The following is a 20949-nucleotide window of genomic DNA, read 5'->3' on the forward strand; positions in this document are numbered from 1 at the left end:
CGCTTTAAATAAATAAATTTTAATGATGTCATAAAAATAGAAAGGTAACCTTAAAATTATTTTCATATTCTTATGCGATATATAGATATATTATTTAAATACATTAAGTATACAGCTCATATACAGCTGCAGTTATCCTTAATTAAAATTTTATTAGGAAACCTAGGTACCTAGAATAATAATATGGATTGTGATGTTTTTGAATTTGGCCATAAACTAGATGCTAGTCGATTTATGATCAAGTTTTTTTTAAATCTGACATATTTACTCTTTATCTTTAAATTATTGTCTTTAGTCGAAGTTGACGTTGGTGAATTGAGTGACGTTGCTTGCGGTCTTTTGGTGCCAGATATCCACGTTTAAATGTTGTTTCGTGTATGATACGGTGCACAGATAACATTACAAGCTTAAATATGAAATGTCTGCTCTTAGTCTGTCTGGGAGTCGTTTTCTTCCATAGCGCGAGTGGTCAACTATTGGAAGGAATTTATTGCGGGAAGGACAATTGCTACGATGTCCTCGGCGTCACCAGAGAGTCCACGAAAATTGAAATAGCGAGACATTACAGACAGCTCGCTAAAAAATTTCACCCGGATTCTCACAGATCCACTGAGGCTAAAAAGCTAGCCGAGGAGCAATTTAAAATCATCGCCACCGCTTACGAGATTTTAAAAGATGAAGAAGAACGGAATGATTATAATTACATGCTCGATAATCCGGAGGAGTACTACGCTCATTACTACAGGTATTATCGGAGAAGAGTTGCTCCGAAAGTAGACGTAAGAATAGTGATTGCTGTTACTATTTCGATTATTTCAATAATTCAGTACTACAGTGCCTGGCAAAGGTACGAATCTGCCATCAAATATTTTATGACTGTACCCAAATACAGAAATCAAGCTTTGGAATTAGCGAAAGAGGAATCGAAAGAAATTCAGAGTAAAAAGAAAGACGGATTCAAGAAAGTAAGCAAAGCCGAACAAAAGGAAGAAACTGAAAAGTTGATAAGAAAAGTTATCACAGAAAAAATGGATATCAAAGGTTCTTATGCAAAACCTGAAATAGTTGATATCCTATGGATTCAAATACTTATTTTTCCATACACTTTAACCGTATATATTATATGGTATTTGAAGTGGGTTTGGAATTTCTCCATATTGAAAAAGCCATATGGTGACGAAGAAAAGTTATATTTGATTAGAAAGAATCTTTCGATGGGAGTTCATCAGTTTCACGCGCTGGAAGATCACGTCAAAGAAAAATATCTCGAAGAAGAATTGTGGATTCGAGAGAAATTTATCGAGTGGAAGGAATTACAGGAAGAGATTACCAAAAAATCGTTGGCTGAAAACACTAAACATAAACAGTACAGGAGATATATGAAAACACACGGTGCGGGAAGAATGACCTTCGACGATTCGTGATAACACAATTCTTAAAGAAACTAACAAAGACTGCAAATGTGTGTCCTCTCATTCTGTGTTTTGTTATTATTTATTAAGATTTAAATGTTATTTATTTCGTAAGATAGAAAAAATAATAATTTGTTCTCATCAAATCCGTTCGTGTCGACTCCATTCTAAGAATAATTATTGTGTGTATGAATAATTGGATAATGTGATTACGTCGCTGACTAGTTAAGTGTTAACCCAAATTATGTATTAACGAAATATATTTATTTACACTGTTAAATTGAATACCTTTTTTTGAAAGATATTTTATAAACCACATAATATACGTAAGATAAAAATTAATATTTTTATATAACGCAATGCTGCAAAAGCCTGTGGATTGCTTTTACTTGGAAAGTGGGCTTATATAAATATTTTTGTGCATTTTTACATATCCAGTGAAAGTAAATTAAAATATTTTCTATTAAGTACTTACATAAGTACTGTTTCATTTTTCAAAAAATCCTAATTCAACATGTTTTTCAATTGGTAGAGATGTTAGAAATAATTCAACAAAACCGTGTATCATTACTTTTCTTTTCACTGTAACATCCCTACCGATTGGCAATTCTTTTTTCTTTTTCATCTATCCATATATTACAAACTATTTTACTAGATAATATAATATAATCTATGTATCTATTGCTTGCCAAAAAAAATCATCAATATTATAATGGAACTTGATTGTATATAATGTAAAAAATAATTTCTTCAATAAAATGAATTCATTTTTATATAATTCAAGTTACCTTTAATGTATTTTATTACTGAATATTTAAATGTCGAAAATAATAATGATGTTTTTGGAGTCTTAGTGATCCGTTGTCACATCATTCGCATTTTCAATAATCACTTTCTATTGCCATTGTTGTGTATAATGCAACCTAAATAATGAACAAAAAAAAAACTGTTCCCAGTAGAAAGTTTTGTTCGATCAAGCACGAAAGTGTATCGATTTGATATGCTTTTTGAAAGCACGGTGAGCTATCAAAACTGCCAAGTAATATAATTTGAAGAGAGCGATACGTATATTTATGCAATATAATGCTACCAGCTAAATAAGTTGAAAATATTTTTTTTATTCAATATTGAATGTACACAGGAATTTAAGAATACCATCAGCATTATTCAAAGCTGTCGTCAGTATTGCAAAAAATTGTTCTATTCACGACAAATGATATTTTTATTCCACCCATGTTTGAATCGCGAAAGGTTCTCTGAACGATCCCCCAGGTGGTGTTCGTCACAAATATTTTCTGTGGTAGGTATAAATAGTATATATGTTACGCCGATTGTGCGAAATTGAATATTACATGAAATGGGCAAAATTTTGCCTAAATCATGAAAAATGCAAGCCCGTTACCTTATTCATGAATTAGACAAAATATCTGGAGAGTGCGTGAATTCGGCAGTAATTTTTCTGTCTAGTTCATGTCTTGGACAAATTAGATAGTAGCGCTACGGTGGTATTTTTTGCAACTAAACTAAATGTATCAAAATGCTCGTGCATTGGTCAAAATGTACATATATTATCTATGGTCAAAATAGATGATCGCGCTCCGGTGGTATTTTTTGCAACTAATCAAACTAAACAAATGTCATTGATTATAATATAAAAATATACCAATCAATATGTAACTGCAATGACTTTCATATCTATTTACTATGCGCAAAGAAATCTAGAACTATAATATGATAACGGAAGAATTTTATTGAAAAGTATTTTCGTGATTTGATTCGTGCTTGGTTGATTAATTGTTTGTGATAGTTTGTTGACACTTGATAGCTAACCTCAAAATGGACATTCACTTGAATACTTTAATTCAGAATTACAAAACCAAACCTAACCTAATAATAATAATATTATATTATGTCCAATTATAACTAATAAAACCATCCGTATTAAATTTACTTTTTCTTCTGTCATGTTGACAGTTCAAGAATTCCATACCCTGGCGTATTCATGTACCCAGCAGAAAATTTACCTAATTCATGAATAAGGCAACAGGCTTGACTGTTACATGAATTAGCCAAAATTTTGGCCATTTCATGTAATAGTCAATTTCGCACATTCGGTGTAACATATATTATAAGTCTTATTAATTACACTGTGAATATGTCGTGGGTCTCAGATTCGAATGCTGGGTTCGGCAAATACACATATTGTTTTTCAATTTGTGTTTCGTGTCAAGAGTACAGATCTAATAGGCAAATGGCCAACATCCATTTCTCGTAAAAACAAAAATCTGTTAATACAAACCTCCACTCTGTCCCATATTATGATCGGCCATGGTCAAAAGAAGAAGAATTTACTTACCTACGATTCCATACGATTTGTTTCATAAAGGTTTTGCCTAGAATTATGTTGTTTATGTAATTTTTCATTCGTTTTAAAAATAACTCGAATTTCAAAACATTGTTTCATTTTTTCCAATTCTCAGATATTTTTATAAACATCTAAGTATAATAAAGTAAATCTGTGATGCTGAATGTCCAAAATTATATGAGACTTCTGTTATCAGTCGATTAATTAAATAATTACCCTCTCAATTGATAAAATGTAGCATAAATAATAAATAGATAAAATACAGACTATTTATAGGTGAGAATGCATGGCCGTAATTTTGTTGGATGGCATGAAGGTAAATATTAAAACTATTCAGGGGGTAAATAACATAATATACATGATCGTTCTTTGATACAATATATTTGGCCAAAGATAGGCAATGGGAAATTATTCAGTTTAATAAGTTTTCTGAGCTATTCCATTGAAGTAATGAAATAATGATTTTCTTATTCCTGGCGCTACATTCCAATGTAGGTATTGGCCTCCTCCTTCAGCGTCTGTCTCCATCCAGGTCTGTACAAAACCGCTTTACTCCAGTGTAGGACACCCCAAGTCATTAAAAATGAAATGAAATAATTATTGTCAGTTTGAAATAATTTACTGCTTTAGTTTTTTTTCTTGGTTTAGAGCAGGGGGAGGCAAACTTTTTGGATGGAGAGCCAAATTCAAGAATTCAAAATGAGCGGCGGGCCGCAAGTAAAATACCATTTTTAGTTATACACTATTTATTATCACGAAAAATAAACATTACAAAAAAAATAATGAGAAGAATGAAACTGTTGTACATTTTTTAACATTTTTTTAAATTCAGGTGTTAATTTTGTAGTTGATATTCTCAAAACTGCTTGTAAATGGGCATTGGAGATATTTGATCGTAAAGATTTTTTATTGAGGTTCATGATCGAAAATGTTTGTTCACATATATAGGTTGATCTAAAAATAACAAACATTTTTCTTATATAATCTTTAAGTTGGTCGAATTTGTCTGAATTAAGGGCATTGTAAAATTTGGAGATTTATTCATGACTAGGGATTCCAATCCCGGGATCCCGAATTCCGGGATCCCGAGCTATTTTCGATACCTTTGAATCCCGAGATTGGTAAACATAATCCTGGGATTTCGGGATTGATTTTTTATCAATTTTTATGGAAAATAAAATAAAACCTAAAATATAACAAAAAAAAATACTTTTAAAAACAAATAACTAAATTAGAAATAAGCTGAGTTTGAATGAAGTTTGATTTATACCCATATGTAAGTTGCCGATTCATTTTATTTTTTCACATAAATCAATAAAAATGAGAAAGACTGGAAAAAAACAATTCTTCGCACTTTTAACAAAGTAATTCCACCATGATCTCATAAGTTTTACGGCAGTTTCATATTTGGCTGATTAATTAGATTTATGAAGCGGAAAGGCCATACACCACGATTTGCTTTACTATTTTAAATCTAGCTAACCCATTAATTAAGTCTTTACTACCAGAAACAGCAATCTCATATTAAATTCACATTATTATTTATATTACAATATTATTTACTCCATTAAACCTATGTATTTTCAAGATTGAACAATTAACATAATTAACAATAATAATTACAAGATAAAAATAACTTTTTACATACAACGATTTAAAATTTTCTGTTGAATTATTATACTAAATATGCTCAAACTTGTACTTGATATGAATTGAATAAAAAAAAAACAAACAAACAAACAAATATAAAATACTTACTTACTGAAATGTCATTTTGATTTCCATAGTAACGCACGTATATATTAATAATTTAGCTGCTAGGACCACCGCCTTAGTAACCAATAATAGTCTTTAACTTTATACGGATTTTTCTGAAATAACTTTCTATATAAAACAGAATTAATTGAAAATGAATTCGATTCTGCTTAAAGATGGCTAAAAGCATTAAAAGAATGCATTGGCATCGTGTTCTGATATATTCTAAAAGTTTCAAATATCTAGCTAGCCGGGAAGTTAGTTAAAAATCGATTGCAAGATTTGTACCGGACAAACAACCACCGGACAAATAAGAATACGAGCTAATGAAAACGTTGCATACATAAATAGTATAAATTATACTAGATTTATTTTTGACCGATTCTATTAATGTTATTTGTAAAAATAAAAAAAAATGTATTAACTATGGAAAAAATGCTAATCCCGGAATCCCGGGATTATCAAATTGTAATCCCGAAATCCCGGGATCAGAATTTTGGCTCGGGATTGGATTCCCTATTCATGACGATGCAATTCTCTTAAATCAGTATCACACTGCAGATCAATAATCTCAAGTTGTAGCTCTGTCGGTACACTATCAATATCTATTGAAAATGGATCGCGTACTATTGCTAAACTTGTCTCAATTTTTCGGAAGTCGCCAAATCTTTGTGAAAAATCGTCATTCAGAGCTTTAATAATTTTACCATATTCTTCAAATTTATATTCTGGTATATTCAGCGACTTCAAAGTTGGAAAGTGGTCCACGTCATTATTCGATATTTGTCGAAGGAATAGCTTGAGTTTTAATTGAAATCCATTCAAACTTTTTACCATATCATGGGAATATATTTTTGTTCAGGTATTTAAATATGTCATGATGTTCAACGTAGAAAATAGTGGTTACATAGTGTGAGACGAGACGCAAGGAAGACGTACTGAGATAATACATTTACGAAACAACAAATTCTTCAAATTTTAATCTACCTATTGTCAATATTTTTTTAAAAAATTATAAAAAGTTATTTGTAATCAGAAGTACAATTAATGATGGCGGGCCGCAAAAAAATACCCGGCGGGCCACAGTTTGCCCCCCCCTGGTTTAGAGCATGGGTGGCCAACTCGCGGGCCGCATGCGGCCCACTGGGTGTCAACTTGTGGCCCGTGGAGCAGTGAGAAAATAAAAATAATATCAAATGCTGCCGCTAGATGCGCTAATTTCGCAAATTGAGATTCGATATTGGCTCAAGATTTTAAAAAGCACCGTGTGCTTTTTGCTGCATTTGCAACGCCATTCTCCGTAGACGTGAATTTATTACTGGGAAATTTACAAACGGAACATTGTGAAATATGTTGCGATGAACAATTAAAGGAGAAATTTCACCAGGTTGGTTTGGAAGAGTTTTACAAAACATATTTGGACACGGAGAAATATCCTGCATTTTACAAACATGCTCTAATGATGACTTCTCTATTTGGGAACACTTACACGTGTGAACAGCTTTTTAGCCGGATGAAGCATATCAAATCCCGAGTGAGAGCACGAATCACTGATGTACATTTGGAAAACATTAATTACTGTTTGCGTGTAGGAACAACCTCACTCGCTATCGATATTGATGCACTTAGTTCTGCCACACAAAATCAAACTTCTCACTAAAATTTATTATTACTTGTTGACTTGAATTGAATTCATTTTCAGTTAATTCTGTTTTGTAAGTTATTATTGTTGGTTGCTAAGGGGGTCCTAGCAACTTAATTATTAATATATACGTACGTTACTATGGAATTCAATATGAAATGTCAAAATAACAATTCCGTATTTCTATCAAGTACGATAAAAAGTTATTATAAATACATGGAATTGTCAAGTTTATATGATTCAACAGAAAATTTAAAAACATGGTATATAAAAAGTTCTTTTTATATTGCAATTATTTTGTTTATTTATATTATTTCAAAAAAGTCTAATCTAATAAATATATTGTTTGATTCTCAGTTTTGTTTAATTTTATTAATATATATTATATATATTTATTTTTTGTTTTGTATAATAAAAAAAATCGGTTGTGCGGCCGGGTAGGAAATCTCATTTTTCGAATTTGGCCCGGCTGCTGAAAAGGTTGGCCACCCATGGTTTAGAGCAATGATACTCAACCTTTTTTTTCTTCCGGCCAAATACATATATTTGTAAAGTAACGCGGGCCGCATCACTACTGGTGTGACGAAAAAATCTTGAAACCCCCCTTTTTTACAAAACATTTTTGAGATTTTAAAAATTGTTTTTTAAATTAATCGTGTGCAATAACAACACTCTTATACCAGATCTGATGTGGACCATAATGACAATCCTCTTCGGGTGTCACTATCTGTGCGTCAAAGTCGAAACGAATTTCAAGATATACGAAATTCCTGATAATAAATGTGTTTCGGGCCGCACATAAAAGCTTAAAGGGCCGCAGGTTGAGTATCACTGGTTTAGAGTCAAGTAATATTGACATTTCGTACCCTTCTAATTAAAAATACCTACCAGTAAGACATCCAGGATAACGATATGTATGTTGTACATAGAAAGAATGAATGACATTTCAATTGAAAAAACTTTTTTATTACAAAAATACTTGGAAATCACAATGTACATGTAAAATAATTGTTTGTTGTTAGTGAAAAGAAATATTATTACATAATTATTATTACAAGTAACAATAAAGGTCAGCAGAGGATGATTCAATTAATATTTTGAAGATAAATTTAATATCATGAATTGCAACATTACAAGTCCAAATAGGTTTGAAACATTTTTATTAACTAATTGCTACATGAACGTTTTTATATATTTGATAAAGATGAAAGAAATTTAAATACAGCTGTCTCAATATTCTTCTCCATGAATATTATATATCTTATATTACTGAACAAGGTTAGCAAATTCACCTTTCAGAAATAAATATGCAGGTGTGGACAAGGTAGGCATTTTGAAAACAATGACATGGCAGAATATAATAATACAATAATTTGGCAGTAAAACTATCATAAATTTCCCATACAATATAAAATGGTTATTACTTGATATTATTCACTACATAGGTAGGATAAGTATATTTATTTACCAAGTAAACGCTAAATCTCTTGAAAAGAATCATTTTTACAAATTAAAAATGCCTATATAATGATATAAAACTTTCCTTCGCCTTACAAAACTCCTACTTCTTATAGAGGGCTATCAGCATTGTAGGCGATAAACTATTACATTATTTAAATGAAAAATCACATGAAATCATAAGTGAGTATCCAAATCCAGATTATTAATGGCAAGCATTTATTTTGATTTGTCTCCATGTCCTATGTTGAATAATACGAAGCGCAAAACTGTATACAATACTGGCAAGATTGAGAAAATATTTTTTTACTAGTTATGTATTCCACCATACTAAAAGCGTTCAGGAATCACTATAAGTGTCGCAGAACAAAAAGGTTGTATTGATTGCTCTCACTATTTCATAGTGTGGTTCTAATACAATGAAAATGTGTAAATTAATATGTAGCAGTTTTAATTATTTTAAAATTGGTAACCCTACTTCTACTTCTGTCAATTATTATTTATCTGCAAAAATTAAAAAACATGTTGCATTTATGTTTGCACAATCATATTATTTTATTGCAAGGTCATTTTTCATATTCACAAGATTTTTGTAAAATGTGTTCAGATGTGTAAAAGGTTAAAGATCTTAAGTTGATATTGATAGGCCTCATATGATTTCTGACACGACGATGACAGATTATTCAATCGCATAATTTGTTGTTGCTAATTGTATAATATTAAGATGTTCTTTTTCACAATATTTATTAACACAAGAAATGTATGGATAACAATATGGAGATGTCCAGAGACCCGAATTTCACAAGTATTAAATATTAAGACACTCATTCGATCCGTTTTCTATTTAGGTGAAAAGGGGAAATTCAAAAACAGCCATGTACCGAATATAAGTTAACATGCAAAATTATTGATACTGTTGACATAAAAGTTTTTTCTTTAGCAAACAAAAGGAAAGACACTTTGGCAATGCTTAAACTAATTGTTTTGTTCTCAAGATAATGGGTATACACCTCGCTATAAGACTGACATTTTTTTAATAATTGTTTCTACAATTTGATATCAGATCTGGGCCGTCTCACAAAGAGGATTCGTAACAGATTCTTTTCTTACGAGAAACGGATATTAGTCAATTGCTCAACCGATTAGGTCGATGTGTATGAACACCGAATGTGAATTTTCCAGACCTGGAATTCGAACCCGAGACAGACAACTTCATAAACCGACACGTTACTGCTAAACCATCGCAGCCAACATACGTTTCTGGAAAGTTGATAGTGAACTGTAATGCCACAATATGTTATAATAACTTGTTAACTGCATAGCATTTAATTACTATTTAATTACCGCATTTAAATAACATGCCAATTTTATTGAAAGGCCAATTAATGAGGGCACAAACGGGTGTGCCGTCCGCGTAGAAAGGATTAAAATGAATCATTTGCTACCATACAATCGGTTTCAATTTTAGAAAAAAATCACAAGTCTTTAGTTGAAATCACATTTAGTTTATTTTTCATATTTGCATTACAAATATAAATGAGTTCTTCACCGGGAGCAATTCAACGTAGGATGTTCATTCCATGTTTGAAATGAGTCAAGCAGTTCTTGTCACATGTCATTTATAATTTTCTCACATTTATTTGGGCTTCTTTGATGTCGAGTTCCTTTATAGCGAGCTGAAATTAAAAAACAAATAGTGAGTCTCTTAAAGTAAATATGTATATTAAATTGCTATTAACGAGTGAAGGTACTCATGGAATTTTATACTATTCCAATTGAATCATTTTTGACTTGAGTTTCACATTTCGGCATATTCAGGCACTGTGTACCCAACTTTTCATTTTTAAAGGGACTGACAAAAACTTAAATTCGAGATATTGAAATTTTTTAGAAAATAAATAAATATTTTAATAAAAAATCCTATAAATTGTGCTTTTCTGAACATGAATTTTGAATGTATGTAAACAAAAGAAAATACTCATTCAATCATACAACAAATACATATGGAAATGCACACATGCATCTGGAATTCATTTGATATGCATTCAATTGAATGTGTTTTGATATATTGGATTTGTGATTTTTAAAACAATTTTAATTCAATCAGATGTAATTTGCAGGTAATAAAAACGTAAAACCGGGAATTAAATGTACTAAAATGAAACAGGACTAAAGAAACTACTAATAGCAGGAAAATATGAATCGCGGGCATGTAAAATCAGGGTTCCGCTTTATTTAACTGACCCAGAATATAGTTACCTATTGTTACATATATTAAACCATCTTGAAAAGCCATTATTCAATTTTCTAGGCATTGGGGAATTTTGTATAGTTAGTTTTAAAAAAATATTTAGATATAATCACAAAATATAAAAAAAATAGATTAATTACTCTACCAAGGCCTGAACAAAAACGATGCATAAGTGCGAGTGAGAAAGTATTCGGTACCCTTATAATCTCTGCGACACGCGCTAGAGTAAGATAAAAGGTTTACAGATCTGGGAGATGTTTTGCTACGATGTAGCCGGCAAATCTTCGCTTATTGCATAACTAAGCGTAGATAACCGTGTTGCTAAAATTGCTATTTCTAGTGTTAAACATAAAGTCATTGGTAAATATTTTTAGTTAATTAAGTAGAAAAGATGGTTCTGTGTGTTGTATTAAAATATGGTAGCCGTACTGACAAGCAAGAAGATGGTATTACGTTTCATAGGTAAGTTGATACATGTTCGTGATAATTTATTTGTATATTATTATATATTTTAATATCAGTGGCCTAGTGTTTCTTTAAAATAACTTAAATTATGGATATCTTTACCTAATGGTTGCATTTTGACCGCTTAAAAATACTATATAACATAAAAAAATTGAAAATTATATTTTAATTCTGAGCGTCTAGTGCAGGGGAGGGCAAACTGCGGCCCGCCGGGTATTTTTTTACGGCCCGCCATCATTAATTGTTATACTTCTTATTACGAATAACTTTTTTATAATTTTTTAAAAAAATATTTACAATAGATTAAAATTTGAAGAATGTGTGAAATTCGTAAATGTATTATATCAGTACGTCTTCCTTGCGTCTCGTCTCACACTATGTAACCACTATTTTCTACGTTGAACATCGTGACACATTTAAATACTTTTAACTCCGCGTTGCAAGGAAAAAAAATATATGCCCATGATATGGTAAAAAGTTTGAATGGATTTCAATTTATTCCTTCGACAAATATCGAATAATAACGAGGACCACTTTCCAACTTTGAAGTTGCTGAATATACCAGAACATAAATTTGAAGAACATGGTAAAATTTTTAAAGCTCTGAATGACGATTTTTCACAAAGATTTGGTGACTTCCGAAAAATTGAGACAAGTTTAGCAATAGTACGCGATCCATTTTCAATAGATATTGATAGTGTGCCAACAGAGCTACAACTTGAAATTATTGATCTGCAGTGTGACACTGATTTAAGAGAATCGTATCGTCGTGAAGAAATCTCCAAATTTTACAATGCCCATAATTCAGACGAATTCGACCAACTTAAAGATTATGCAAGAAAAATGTTCGTTATTTTTGGATCAACCTATATATAATATGTGAAAAAACATTTTTGATCATGAACCTCAATAACATTTCTTTACGATCAAATATCTCCGATGCCCATTTACAAACAGTTTTGAGAATATCAATTACAAAATTAACACCTGAATTTAAAAAAATGTTACAAAATGTACAACAATTTCATTTTTCTCATTATTTTTTTTGTAATGTTTATTTTTCGTGATAATAAATAGTGTATATCTAAAAAGTGTATTTTACTTGCGGCCCGCTGCTCATTTTGAATTCTTGAATTTGGCCCTCCATCCAAAAAGTTTGCCCACCCCTGGTCTAGTGCGAGCACTTTGGGCGAGCACTAGCGAAATGGTCTATGGTCTCGAACATTTGTAGACGAATGCGTTCGCTCGCCCACAAACCAAACGCACGGCACGCGGCTTCATTTAGCAATGCAACGGGTGGCGTCTAGATGTATCTATAGTCTATGTACTCTACAGATTTTTAGAAAGATTCGTGGCTAGCCAATTGCTGAACGTTTAGCTCCATGCATTAGGTAAAAATAGACAAATAAAATCGAATCTAATGCAGGATTTGAACTTGTGACCCACATCAGGAGCAGAACATGCTAACCAATGCTCCACAACAGGATGAGACTATTTATTCATAAATATATTCAGTACACTTTTATTGACAATAAAATGGGAAGGGCGGATGATTGAAAAGAAAAAAATGGTTTCCTTCCAGATTACACAAAAAAATACTGCTACAAAATACAACAAAGTATTTATTTAGCAGTGATGTGTAATCAATAAAAATATAATATAATCAAACTTGAACAATTTAATTCTAAAAATATTTTTTTTACTAAGAACACGTATTGCAGATAAGAGAGCCATTAATAATTATATGTAGCTGATTTTAACTTTAATGCTACACTTGTAATGCATCTAACTTTAAATTTAAATAAAATGCAGTTGAAATAAGTAATATTTTAGTTATCATTTTTTCATCGATAACCGGATATGCACAAGATTTAAGAATGTTAGATTCTTATTTTGGTTTGAGGTACCTACTAGAGATGGGAAAACTGGTCGATTTTGAAGACTAAGAATACTTACTACCAGTATAAAAAAATACTTAGTATAGAAACTTGTTCCAAAATACTTACTAGTATTTGGAATACTTTATAGAGCGTTTGGCGTGCGTATGCGACAAAAGTTTCATACTCAACTGAAACTAAAACCAACTCCATATTAGTATTTGAAATACGTCTTTTTTAAATTTTTAATAATTTAAATTTGAATCGGCTCAGGGAACTCAGACTGTGTATGGGCTTCAATAGAATTGCAAAAAATACGCTGAGCTCCGCTTGTCGAAAAATCCCATTTATTATAAAATTTTAAACACATTTTTAATTTATGAGTTATTTTTCTGTTAGGTTACAATATTCTTGTTAACAAAAATGAATAACAGTGATTTTTTTTTAATTTTAAACATATTTTGAGCGGTCGTATAACAAGCCTAAGCCTGTGCGTCATCTCACCACTGTGCTGCGACCAAAATTTATGAACTATTATTCAAACATTCGAACGCAATAGACTAATAAATTAAAATATACCTATATTCAAGTGCTATTTCATTTGCGCGCATTTAATGTCAATAGTGTTGAAAGTCTACCAACTAGCGAGTTCACAGATCAGCGAATCGCGATGACATCATCACAGGTTTTTGGAATAAGTTTATTGGGCTACACATACTGAGTATGGGTAGTTTTATCCGGAACTTGAGTACACAAACTGATGACAGTATTTCCAACTCACCTCTAGTACCTATCTAATAAATATTATTGAAATGCTTTTTAATAATCATTTAATAGAATCATAATAAAATCTTTACCATCCAATCCTCCATATCCAATGAAAATATGAATTGATTGTTCTCTTTAATGGAGCTATTTTCATCATTCTTCATTTGGTCTTTTGACACAGGTGATATGTGTGGTAATTTGGTACTGTCATCTAGAAAAAAATAATATATACATTCTAATCAACGAGACAATTGAAATCGACAAGATACATAAAATAAATTTAACCGAACTCCATAAAATAAAATACATTTTCAACTGTTTTTCCTTTTCACATGATTCTAAAGTTTAGCAATGTACAATAATACTGCCAGTTTTCAGTAAATCATTTCAAATGACACTTCATAGATATTTTGTCCTCATACCAGCCAAATATCCGCGTAATGTGGCCCTGGTCTTACAATGGCAATACTCTGGCAAGAATGAATGGTCCAGAAAATTTAAGCCTAGATTGCAGGATTTAGTTTCAAACAAACAATTGCATTTAAATCACATGGTGAAAAAATTTATTAGTTTTTAGTATATTAATAAGTATACATAATAATAATGTATTATTTAGGTTAAAATATAAGTTTACACGATGAATATTTTTTTATTTTTTTGCCTACAAAAGTGAGGGCGGCCTGCCAAATATTTTTGATTTAAAAATTGTCCTTTTGACGAAAAAGTTTGTGAACCCCTAGATAGATAATCGAGGTAATACGACTCTAAGGCTTCCGCCACATAGGCAGGTGCCTTGCTTGGTGGCTACATGCTAGGTGACATATCCTAGTGAACGAACGCACACTATTCTATCGCAATGGCCACACTGCACGCTTCGCGCCTCGCTACGTGATTATGAGTCACCTCGTGAGTCTCCCGGCGGACAAACGTGTTGGTTATTTTTATTGTGTCACCTAGTGATTTTGCAAGGTGGCAGATGTTTCTTAGTATGACAAACGTCAAACACCTTTGAGGTTATGAATAATGATGCATGGGATGAATAATTGACAGTATGCATCCAACAAGTTCGAATTTGCGACTTTCGAAATTTTAAACTTAAATTCTGTGTGAGTAGTAGCTTTCTGGTTAGTTTTGAGAGTGACATATCGTTGTTGACTTAAGCGCTCCCAAATGTCAAATGAATTTGTACCTAAGCACGTAGCCTGCAATGTGGCAGTAGTGGTTTTAGTAGACAAGCATAGCATCTAGCTCAGGACTAGCGAAGCACCTGCCTATGTGGCCGAAGCCTAAGCAAGTTCAATAATACTCACCAATTTCAATGGAGACAATGCCATCTCGTACAAGAAAAGAGATGTGATATAAATTTTCAATGGTTCTCCCAAAACTGTGTGGGTCCAACACGAGATGTAAGAAGCTTAGTGACCGGGAATTGTTTTTTTTATACAGCTGGTTAATTAACTTTCTTATGTGAGACACTACAACAGTGTCTTCTTCTGACTTCTCGATGATTGTAACATTTTCCGGCTTTTCAGTCGTTTGATTTTTGTTCCGCTCAATCTTTTTTCTGTTACTCTGCGGTCTCTCTGCCGGCGGACCAGGTAGAAATGTCCCACGAAGATTTAGAAAGCCTGGCGGATGGTTTGGAATGCACAACGAGGACCAGTAATTGCAGTTACAACGCTGTAATAATAAAGGGAATAATATTTAAAATCTGTTTCAAAATACATTAAAACTATTTTTTTTATTTAATGAATAATGCATTTATTGAACATACAGGATCAACGAGTACAGTACTGTAAGCTTAGTTGTAGAATTGATGGAGGAGTCACAGTCAGGCAACTGTACAGAACCTGACAGCGGAATGACATAATATTCAATATGGTGTCATTAGATTCGTTATGATTGTAGTTTCATTTTAGTCTGCTTTATGGAAAAGTTTGTGAGACTGTATTTAGATTGCTTCATATTATCTATGTTCAATAAAGAATACTATTTTCTTAAATCTTGTATAATTATTATTCATTGAATAAAATACTACATATTTTAGTTACAGATATGATTGGAAAGTGAAGGTATGTGAAACTATGAATCAAAGATTGATAATTATTATCGTTAATGCCTTGATTCAAAACTACAAAAGTTGGTCAACAATTTAACAGAATTTAATATAACACCTCATTTGCAGTTGTAAATTTTAGCATGATTAACGATTGCACCTTTAGCTTGTTGGTGAAGTACACCGTCCGGACTGCAATGAACAATAATAATATATTCGGTACAAATATGTTTCTGAGGTTATAGGAAGTTTGTGTTGTTGTTACAGCTAATGACAATGAATTATTAATGTATTAAAGTAATTTTACAATATGGTCAGCAAGCTCATCCGGATCATAGACATTAGTGTTTCCACTCATGTTTTCCACGCAGAGAGTGGCCATTTCAGAGGTGGCCAGCAAAACACGTGAGTCCAAAAGACTTTCTCCGGGATGTTGAACCTTTTCTTGAATCGGTGCATCGCTTAATAACTTGCCGGCCTCCTTCACAATATTGCGGGTTTTTTCAATGGTTTCAATGCCGTATATTGCATTGTCGTCTGTAACAAAAACACACAAATGAAAAAGTTGGAAGATTTGCATGTGAAAATCATATCTTAATCCTATATTAATTGACTGCAGTGAAGCATTCTTTCATTTTCTCCTCTGTTTAATGTTATATGTATAAATATGTATTCGAATTAACATATTAGTCGTAGGCCGACAATAATGTTGACTGTTTTTGCGATGACCAGTTTTGAGCCATTCGCTTTTTCCTCTAATACTGGCATAGAACAAATTAATAGATAGAAATGTAAAACCCATTGCCATGGACCAAAGTTCTGAAGCAGGGTAGTTTATGGCCTGACCGCCATAAAACCCAAGCGAAAAAAACCGCATCCACTGTTCTCAAAGATTAAAAGCACATTATTTTAACGTGACAAACTAAAATGCATATTATTCACTATTGAAAATAGCATACATAACACATGTTTAAGTTTATAAAATATTTTTCCACACTCGAGATATTTAGCCTGTTATACCTAATGTGACCAGACATCCCGTTTTTACCGGGACAGTGCCGTTTTCAGGCGGCGTGTTCCGGTGTCCCCGAACACAGCTTCGGGACGCCAAAATGTTCCGTTTTCGAAAAGAAACTTGTGACCAAGATACAGAAATATTTTATGAGTATTCACTTTTTTATAATTACATTACACCGCAAAAAGTGTCTGAATGGAACACTAGGAATGTTTCAACCGAAAGTCGTTGGGTGGAGTTGTTCAAACACTTTCGTGCCAATAATTTGGAGCACAAAAATTTTCGTATAATTATTGAATATATTTTATGTCTGCCCGGCACTAATGCACCAGTAGAAAGGGTATTCTCTCTTATGAATAAGTTGTAGACGAGTGAAAAAACACAGTTGAAAGTCGATGTCCTTAAAGCAATGTTAATTATAAAATTAAATTCGAAAAAATCCTGCCAAGAATTTCATTCGTTTTTGAAATCAACACCAGATATAGGTAGGTACCTACTAAATTTTTTCTTCAGAAAAATATAACATTAGATAAATTTTCATGTATTCATACCTGTGTGTACGTAATGCATGTGTGTGCATTAATAAATAAAATAATAATAATATGTACTATTAAAAAATATGTAGGAATTCAAGCGTTGTATGCGCCTACTCAAACATATCTACCGATAATCTTCATATAAATAAATAAAATAGGTAACCTAATATGACATGAAAAAACATTACTATCTTGTTAATTGTATTGTATGAAAGTGTGAGGCGCCTATTAATGGATAAGTACCTACCTTTTTTAGGTGTCCCGGTTTGGGGGAAAAAATAAATGGTCACGTTAGTTATACCATCCCCAGTAGGGTAAGCCTGTTCCCATTAGTTTTGTGTTCCCTGAATACTGGCGTGATGTGATTTAGGTAAGAAGTGTCTGTCATTATGGATATACATTCACACGCCATTTCTCAAACCACTATTGTAAGCTGAATAGAAAAAGATATGAAAACAAAAATATTGTACTTGAATGCGACAATGAATGAAATTGGCGGCAAATCATTGTTTACACTGATTTTATTATTGCGAATTGTCAAGGGATTACTGACGAAGATTCCTTGAAAATTAACTATACAGTATTTTATATCGTATTAGAACTACATACCTACCACGAACTATTTATATTGGTATTTGTTAGCAATTAGTTAGTATTGTTAGCAATTCAAACTTTTGACATTTGATGTTTTAAGAATGTAGTATGTACACTGTACAGGGTATTTTAACTTACCGAGTGTCGAAACATTTTCCAATAGTAATCTGTACTGTTGCTTTCTTTTATAAGTACCCATGGTATTGGGAGAAGAATTTTGAATTAAAAAACGATAAATTATTTTTTTAAATGAAGAGACTTCACCAAAACAAATGAACCGAAGATTATCTATGATAAATTTATCTACGGTGTAGCCAGATATTTAGCAAAAGTTAAATGCTGCTCGTTGTGCTAGGATAAAAATAACAAAATTATTCCATATATTTTCCGTTTCTTTAGCTTTGAATATAAAAAATGAAAGGAGGTTTACCTACCATTAAAACTTTTATTATTCTTGTTGACTCTGAAGTCCCTTGAGATGTTGATCGAATTTTTTGCCTTGTGTTCTTCTGTGCTGGCCCTTTTTTACCCCATTTTCTTCTCGATTATTTATCTCTCTGGTTGCTTATCTTGTTTAGCAGGCTGGCAGGACCGACGCTTCTATCGTCTTTGGTTATTCAATTTGATATGTCTCAAGGAAACCAGGTAGGTGTTCTCTGGACTTCAGAGTCAACAAGAATAATAAGAGTTTTAATCGTAGGTAAAATTCCTTTCATTATTCGCTGTTGACTCTGAAGTCCCATGAGATATCTGTTTGTTATCACCTGGTAAAGCAAGATAGATCCTGCAAGATAGGGTGGATGAACCTAACATGAGAATTAGGTATAACATCTCTTTGCTTTTAGGCTCAGTGCACCGGGCTGAACAAAGAGGTCAACATATTTTGTTCCGCCGCTGTAGAAGTCTGTGTGTCTATCGGTCTCTGGTAAAATGTTTTAAAAGTAGCTTCTTGGCGCCAATTACCTCTCTGCAGGATGTCATCTATGGGGTAATTCTGTAACCAATTTAGAGAGGCGACTGCTGATCGAGTACTGCCTGGTGATTCCTTTTTCCCTGCATCAGCGAGTACTGACTTCACCTAATTTCCGATGACTGCTCGAGTCGCAGGTTTTGGGGGGCCTCTTGACGAGATAAACAATGCCGGAATATTACCACCCTCTTCTCTTCTCTCATTGGAAACGCAGATAAGTTTTCGTAGCCAAAATACTGGATCGATGTTTTGGCAACTGGAAGCAGTGACGTCCCTAGACAAAATGCCGCCCCTAGGGAGCGCCAAAATGCAGCCACATTTTTATACAGTATTTTTTATCATCCTTTCAAGACTCCAATATCTAAGAAATGTGCTGTATGAATACATTACTAATATGGGTACCTAATATACCAATAAATCTAGTTTAAATGCCATCTCTGCTTCAATAGACAATATTGAGAGTCCACGGTTTCAGATACATTTAAATAAAACTCGCGGGTGACTGGCAAAACTATTTGGATACTGACATTAATTATGTACTTTATGTATGCACCTACCTATAATTCAAATATAATTCGTAAATCTGCACGTGTCATTTCTGGTCATCAAGGACGTGATCTCCAAGGGGAACGGAAGTAAACTAGACATCGCGAACCCGACAAAAAATATAGTCTTGTTAAATCTTGTATGTTAATTAATACATTTTGTTTCCAACCAGTGAGCTGATTTTTTAATGACAAGCTATTTCTGTTATTACTAAGTTTCGGTAGCTATTTATATAATATATACCTAACGATTTTTCTCGATTTGCCGCCCTTCGAATAACTGCCGCCCCCAAGCGACGCTCAATCTGCCAACCCCCACGGGACGTCACTGACTGGAAACGCTTAATTTCCATCCAGATTGGCGGTGCTTTGATGTGTCTGTCCTGGAACCAAACACTGGCCATAGAATTATATGGTCGCCATTATCCGCTACACTGAGTAGGGTAAGGTCATGAACCCGTCGTCCCGATGCGAGTAATAATAATATAGCTTTACTGATCATAGGTTTGCAAATGGTAGCTATGGCTGACTTGTGTACAAGAATAGTGTTATATAAAAGACCTTCCTTATTGTATAAGTGACCCAGGTATCTAGCCACTTCAATCGGCTCGGGGGTATTATAGCTTATCGTGTTGGCCATGTACCATGTCTTCCATTTGTCCCATGCAGGTCTATAAGTCTTCAAAGTGAATGCTCGCCAGCCGGAAGTGAGAAGTGATCTGTCCTCTACCGACCAGCTAGAAACTAACTCTGCCCACCCAATTATCCATAATTGGAGTGATAGGTCCCGGGCTTGTGGAGGTGGATAGTTTGTCACCGTATCCACTAGAAATGACCCCAAGTGCGGGATCGGGTAGGGGGGTTCTAGTGATTTCTGCTGTAGGTCTGCGCTTCAAAAACACTTCTTCCACCATGGAGCCACTAGTAAATATTTTCCTCTTGCCATGTTCAGGTGTGCCAATACTTGTGGAATTAGATTCGGCGGCGGGAATATCCAAGCTAGTTTGAATTCCCACTGTCGACTGAAGGCATCGTGGAACAGTGCAAGGGCATCGTTCGGATTTCGTGAGACATACGTTGCGACAACATGGGCTGTGTTGGACGCGAACAGGTCTACGTCCGGGAGTTCCCATCTTTGAAATAGGGGAGTGTAGCCGCCATAACTAGGTGCCATTCTGGGATAATTTTGCTGCGTGAGAGATGGTCTGCCACGCAGTTGTATTTTCCTGGAAGGTATTGT

The 20949-nt window shown here is 33.1% G+C and overlaps 2 protein-coding genes across 2 annotated transcripts; one reads left to right on the forward strand and one right to left on the reverse strand.

The window, feature by feature from the left end:
* The first annotated feature begins 273 nt into the window (after positions 1–273).
* Positions 274–7311, forward strand: LOC147075653 (dnaJ homolog subfamily C member 25 homolog). Its single transcript, XM_085941955.1, has one exon. The coding sequence runs from the start codon at positions 378–380 to the stop codon at positions 1422–1424; it is 1047 nt and encodes a 348-aa protein (XP_085798081.1). The 5' UTR covers positions 274–377; the 3' UTR covers positions 1425–7311.
* Positions 7312–8114: 803 nt separating this feature from the next.
* On the reverse strand, positions 8115–18486 carry LOC147075654 (EP300-interacting inhibitor of differentiation 3-like). Its single transcript, XM_085941956.1, has 5 exons — positions 18333–18486; positions 16357–16586; positions 15304–15673; positions 14083–14204; positions 8115–10308 (listed from the first exon to the last, which is right to left on the reverse strand). The coding sequence occupies exons 1-5, from the start codon at positions 18391–18393 to the stop codon at positions 10252–10254; spliced, it is 840 nt and encodes a 279-aa protein (XP_085798082.1). The 5' UTR covers positions 18394–18486; the 3' UTR covers positions 8115–10251.
* Positions 18487–20949: the final 2463 nt, after the last annotated feature.

This window comes from Rhyacophila brunnea, unplaced genomic scaffold, assembly GCF_057557595.1.
Source record: "Rhyacophila brunnea isolate RB1 unplaced genomic scaffold, BYU_Rbru_1.0 scaffold_14, whole genome shotgun sequence".
Taxonomy (NCBI): Eukaryota; Metazoa; Arthropoda; class Insecta; order Trichoptera; family Rhyacophilidae; genus Rhyacophila; species Rhyacophila brunnea.

Coding starts and splice junctions, on each gene's coding strand:
- LOC147075653 (XM_085941955.1), top strand. CDS start 378: ATGATACGGTGCACAGATAACATTACAAGCTTAAATATGAAATGTCTG.
- LOC147075654 (XM_085941956.1), bottom strand. CDS start 18,393: ATGGGTACTTATAAAAGAAAGCAACAGTACAGATTACTATTGGAAAAT. Junction 15,674..16,356: donor ATGAGCTTGCTGACCATATT/GTAAAATTACTT, acceptor TTATTATTACAG/CGTTGTAACTGCAATTACTG. Junction 14,205..15,303: donor CATTGTCTCCATTGAAATTG/GTGAGTATTATT, acceptor ATTTTTTTCTAG/ATGACAGTACCAAATTACCA.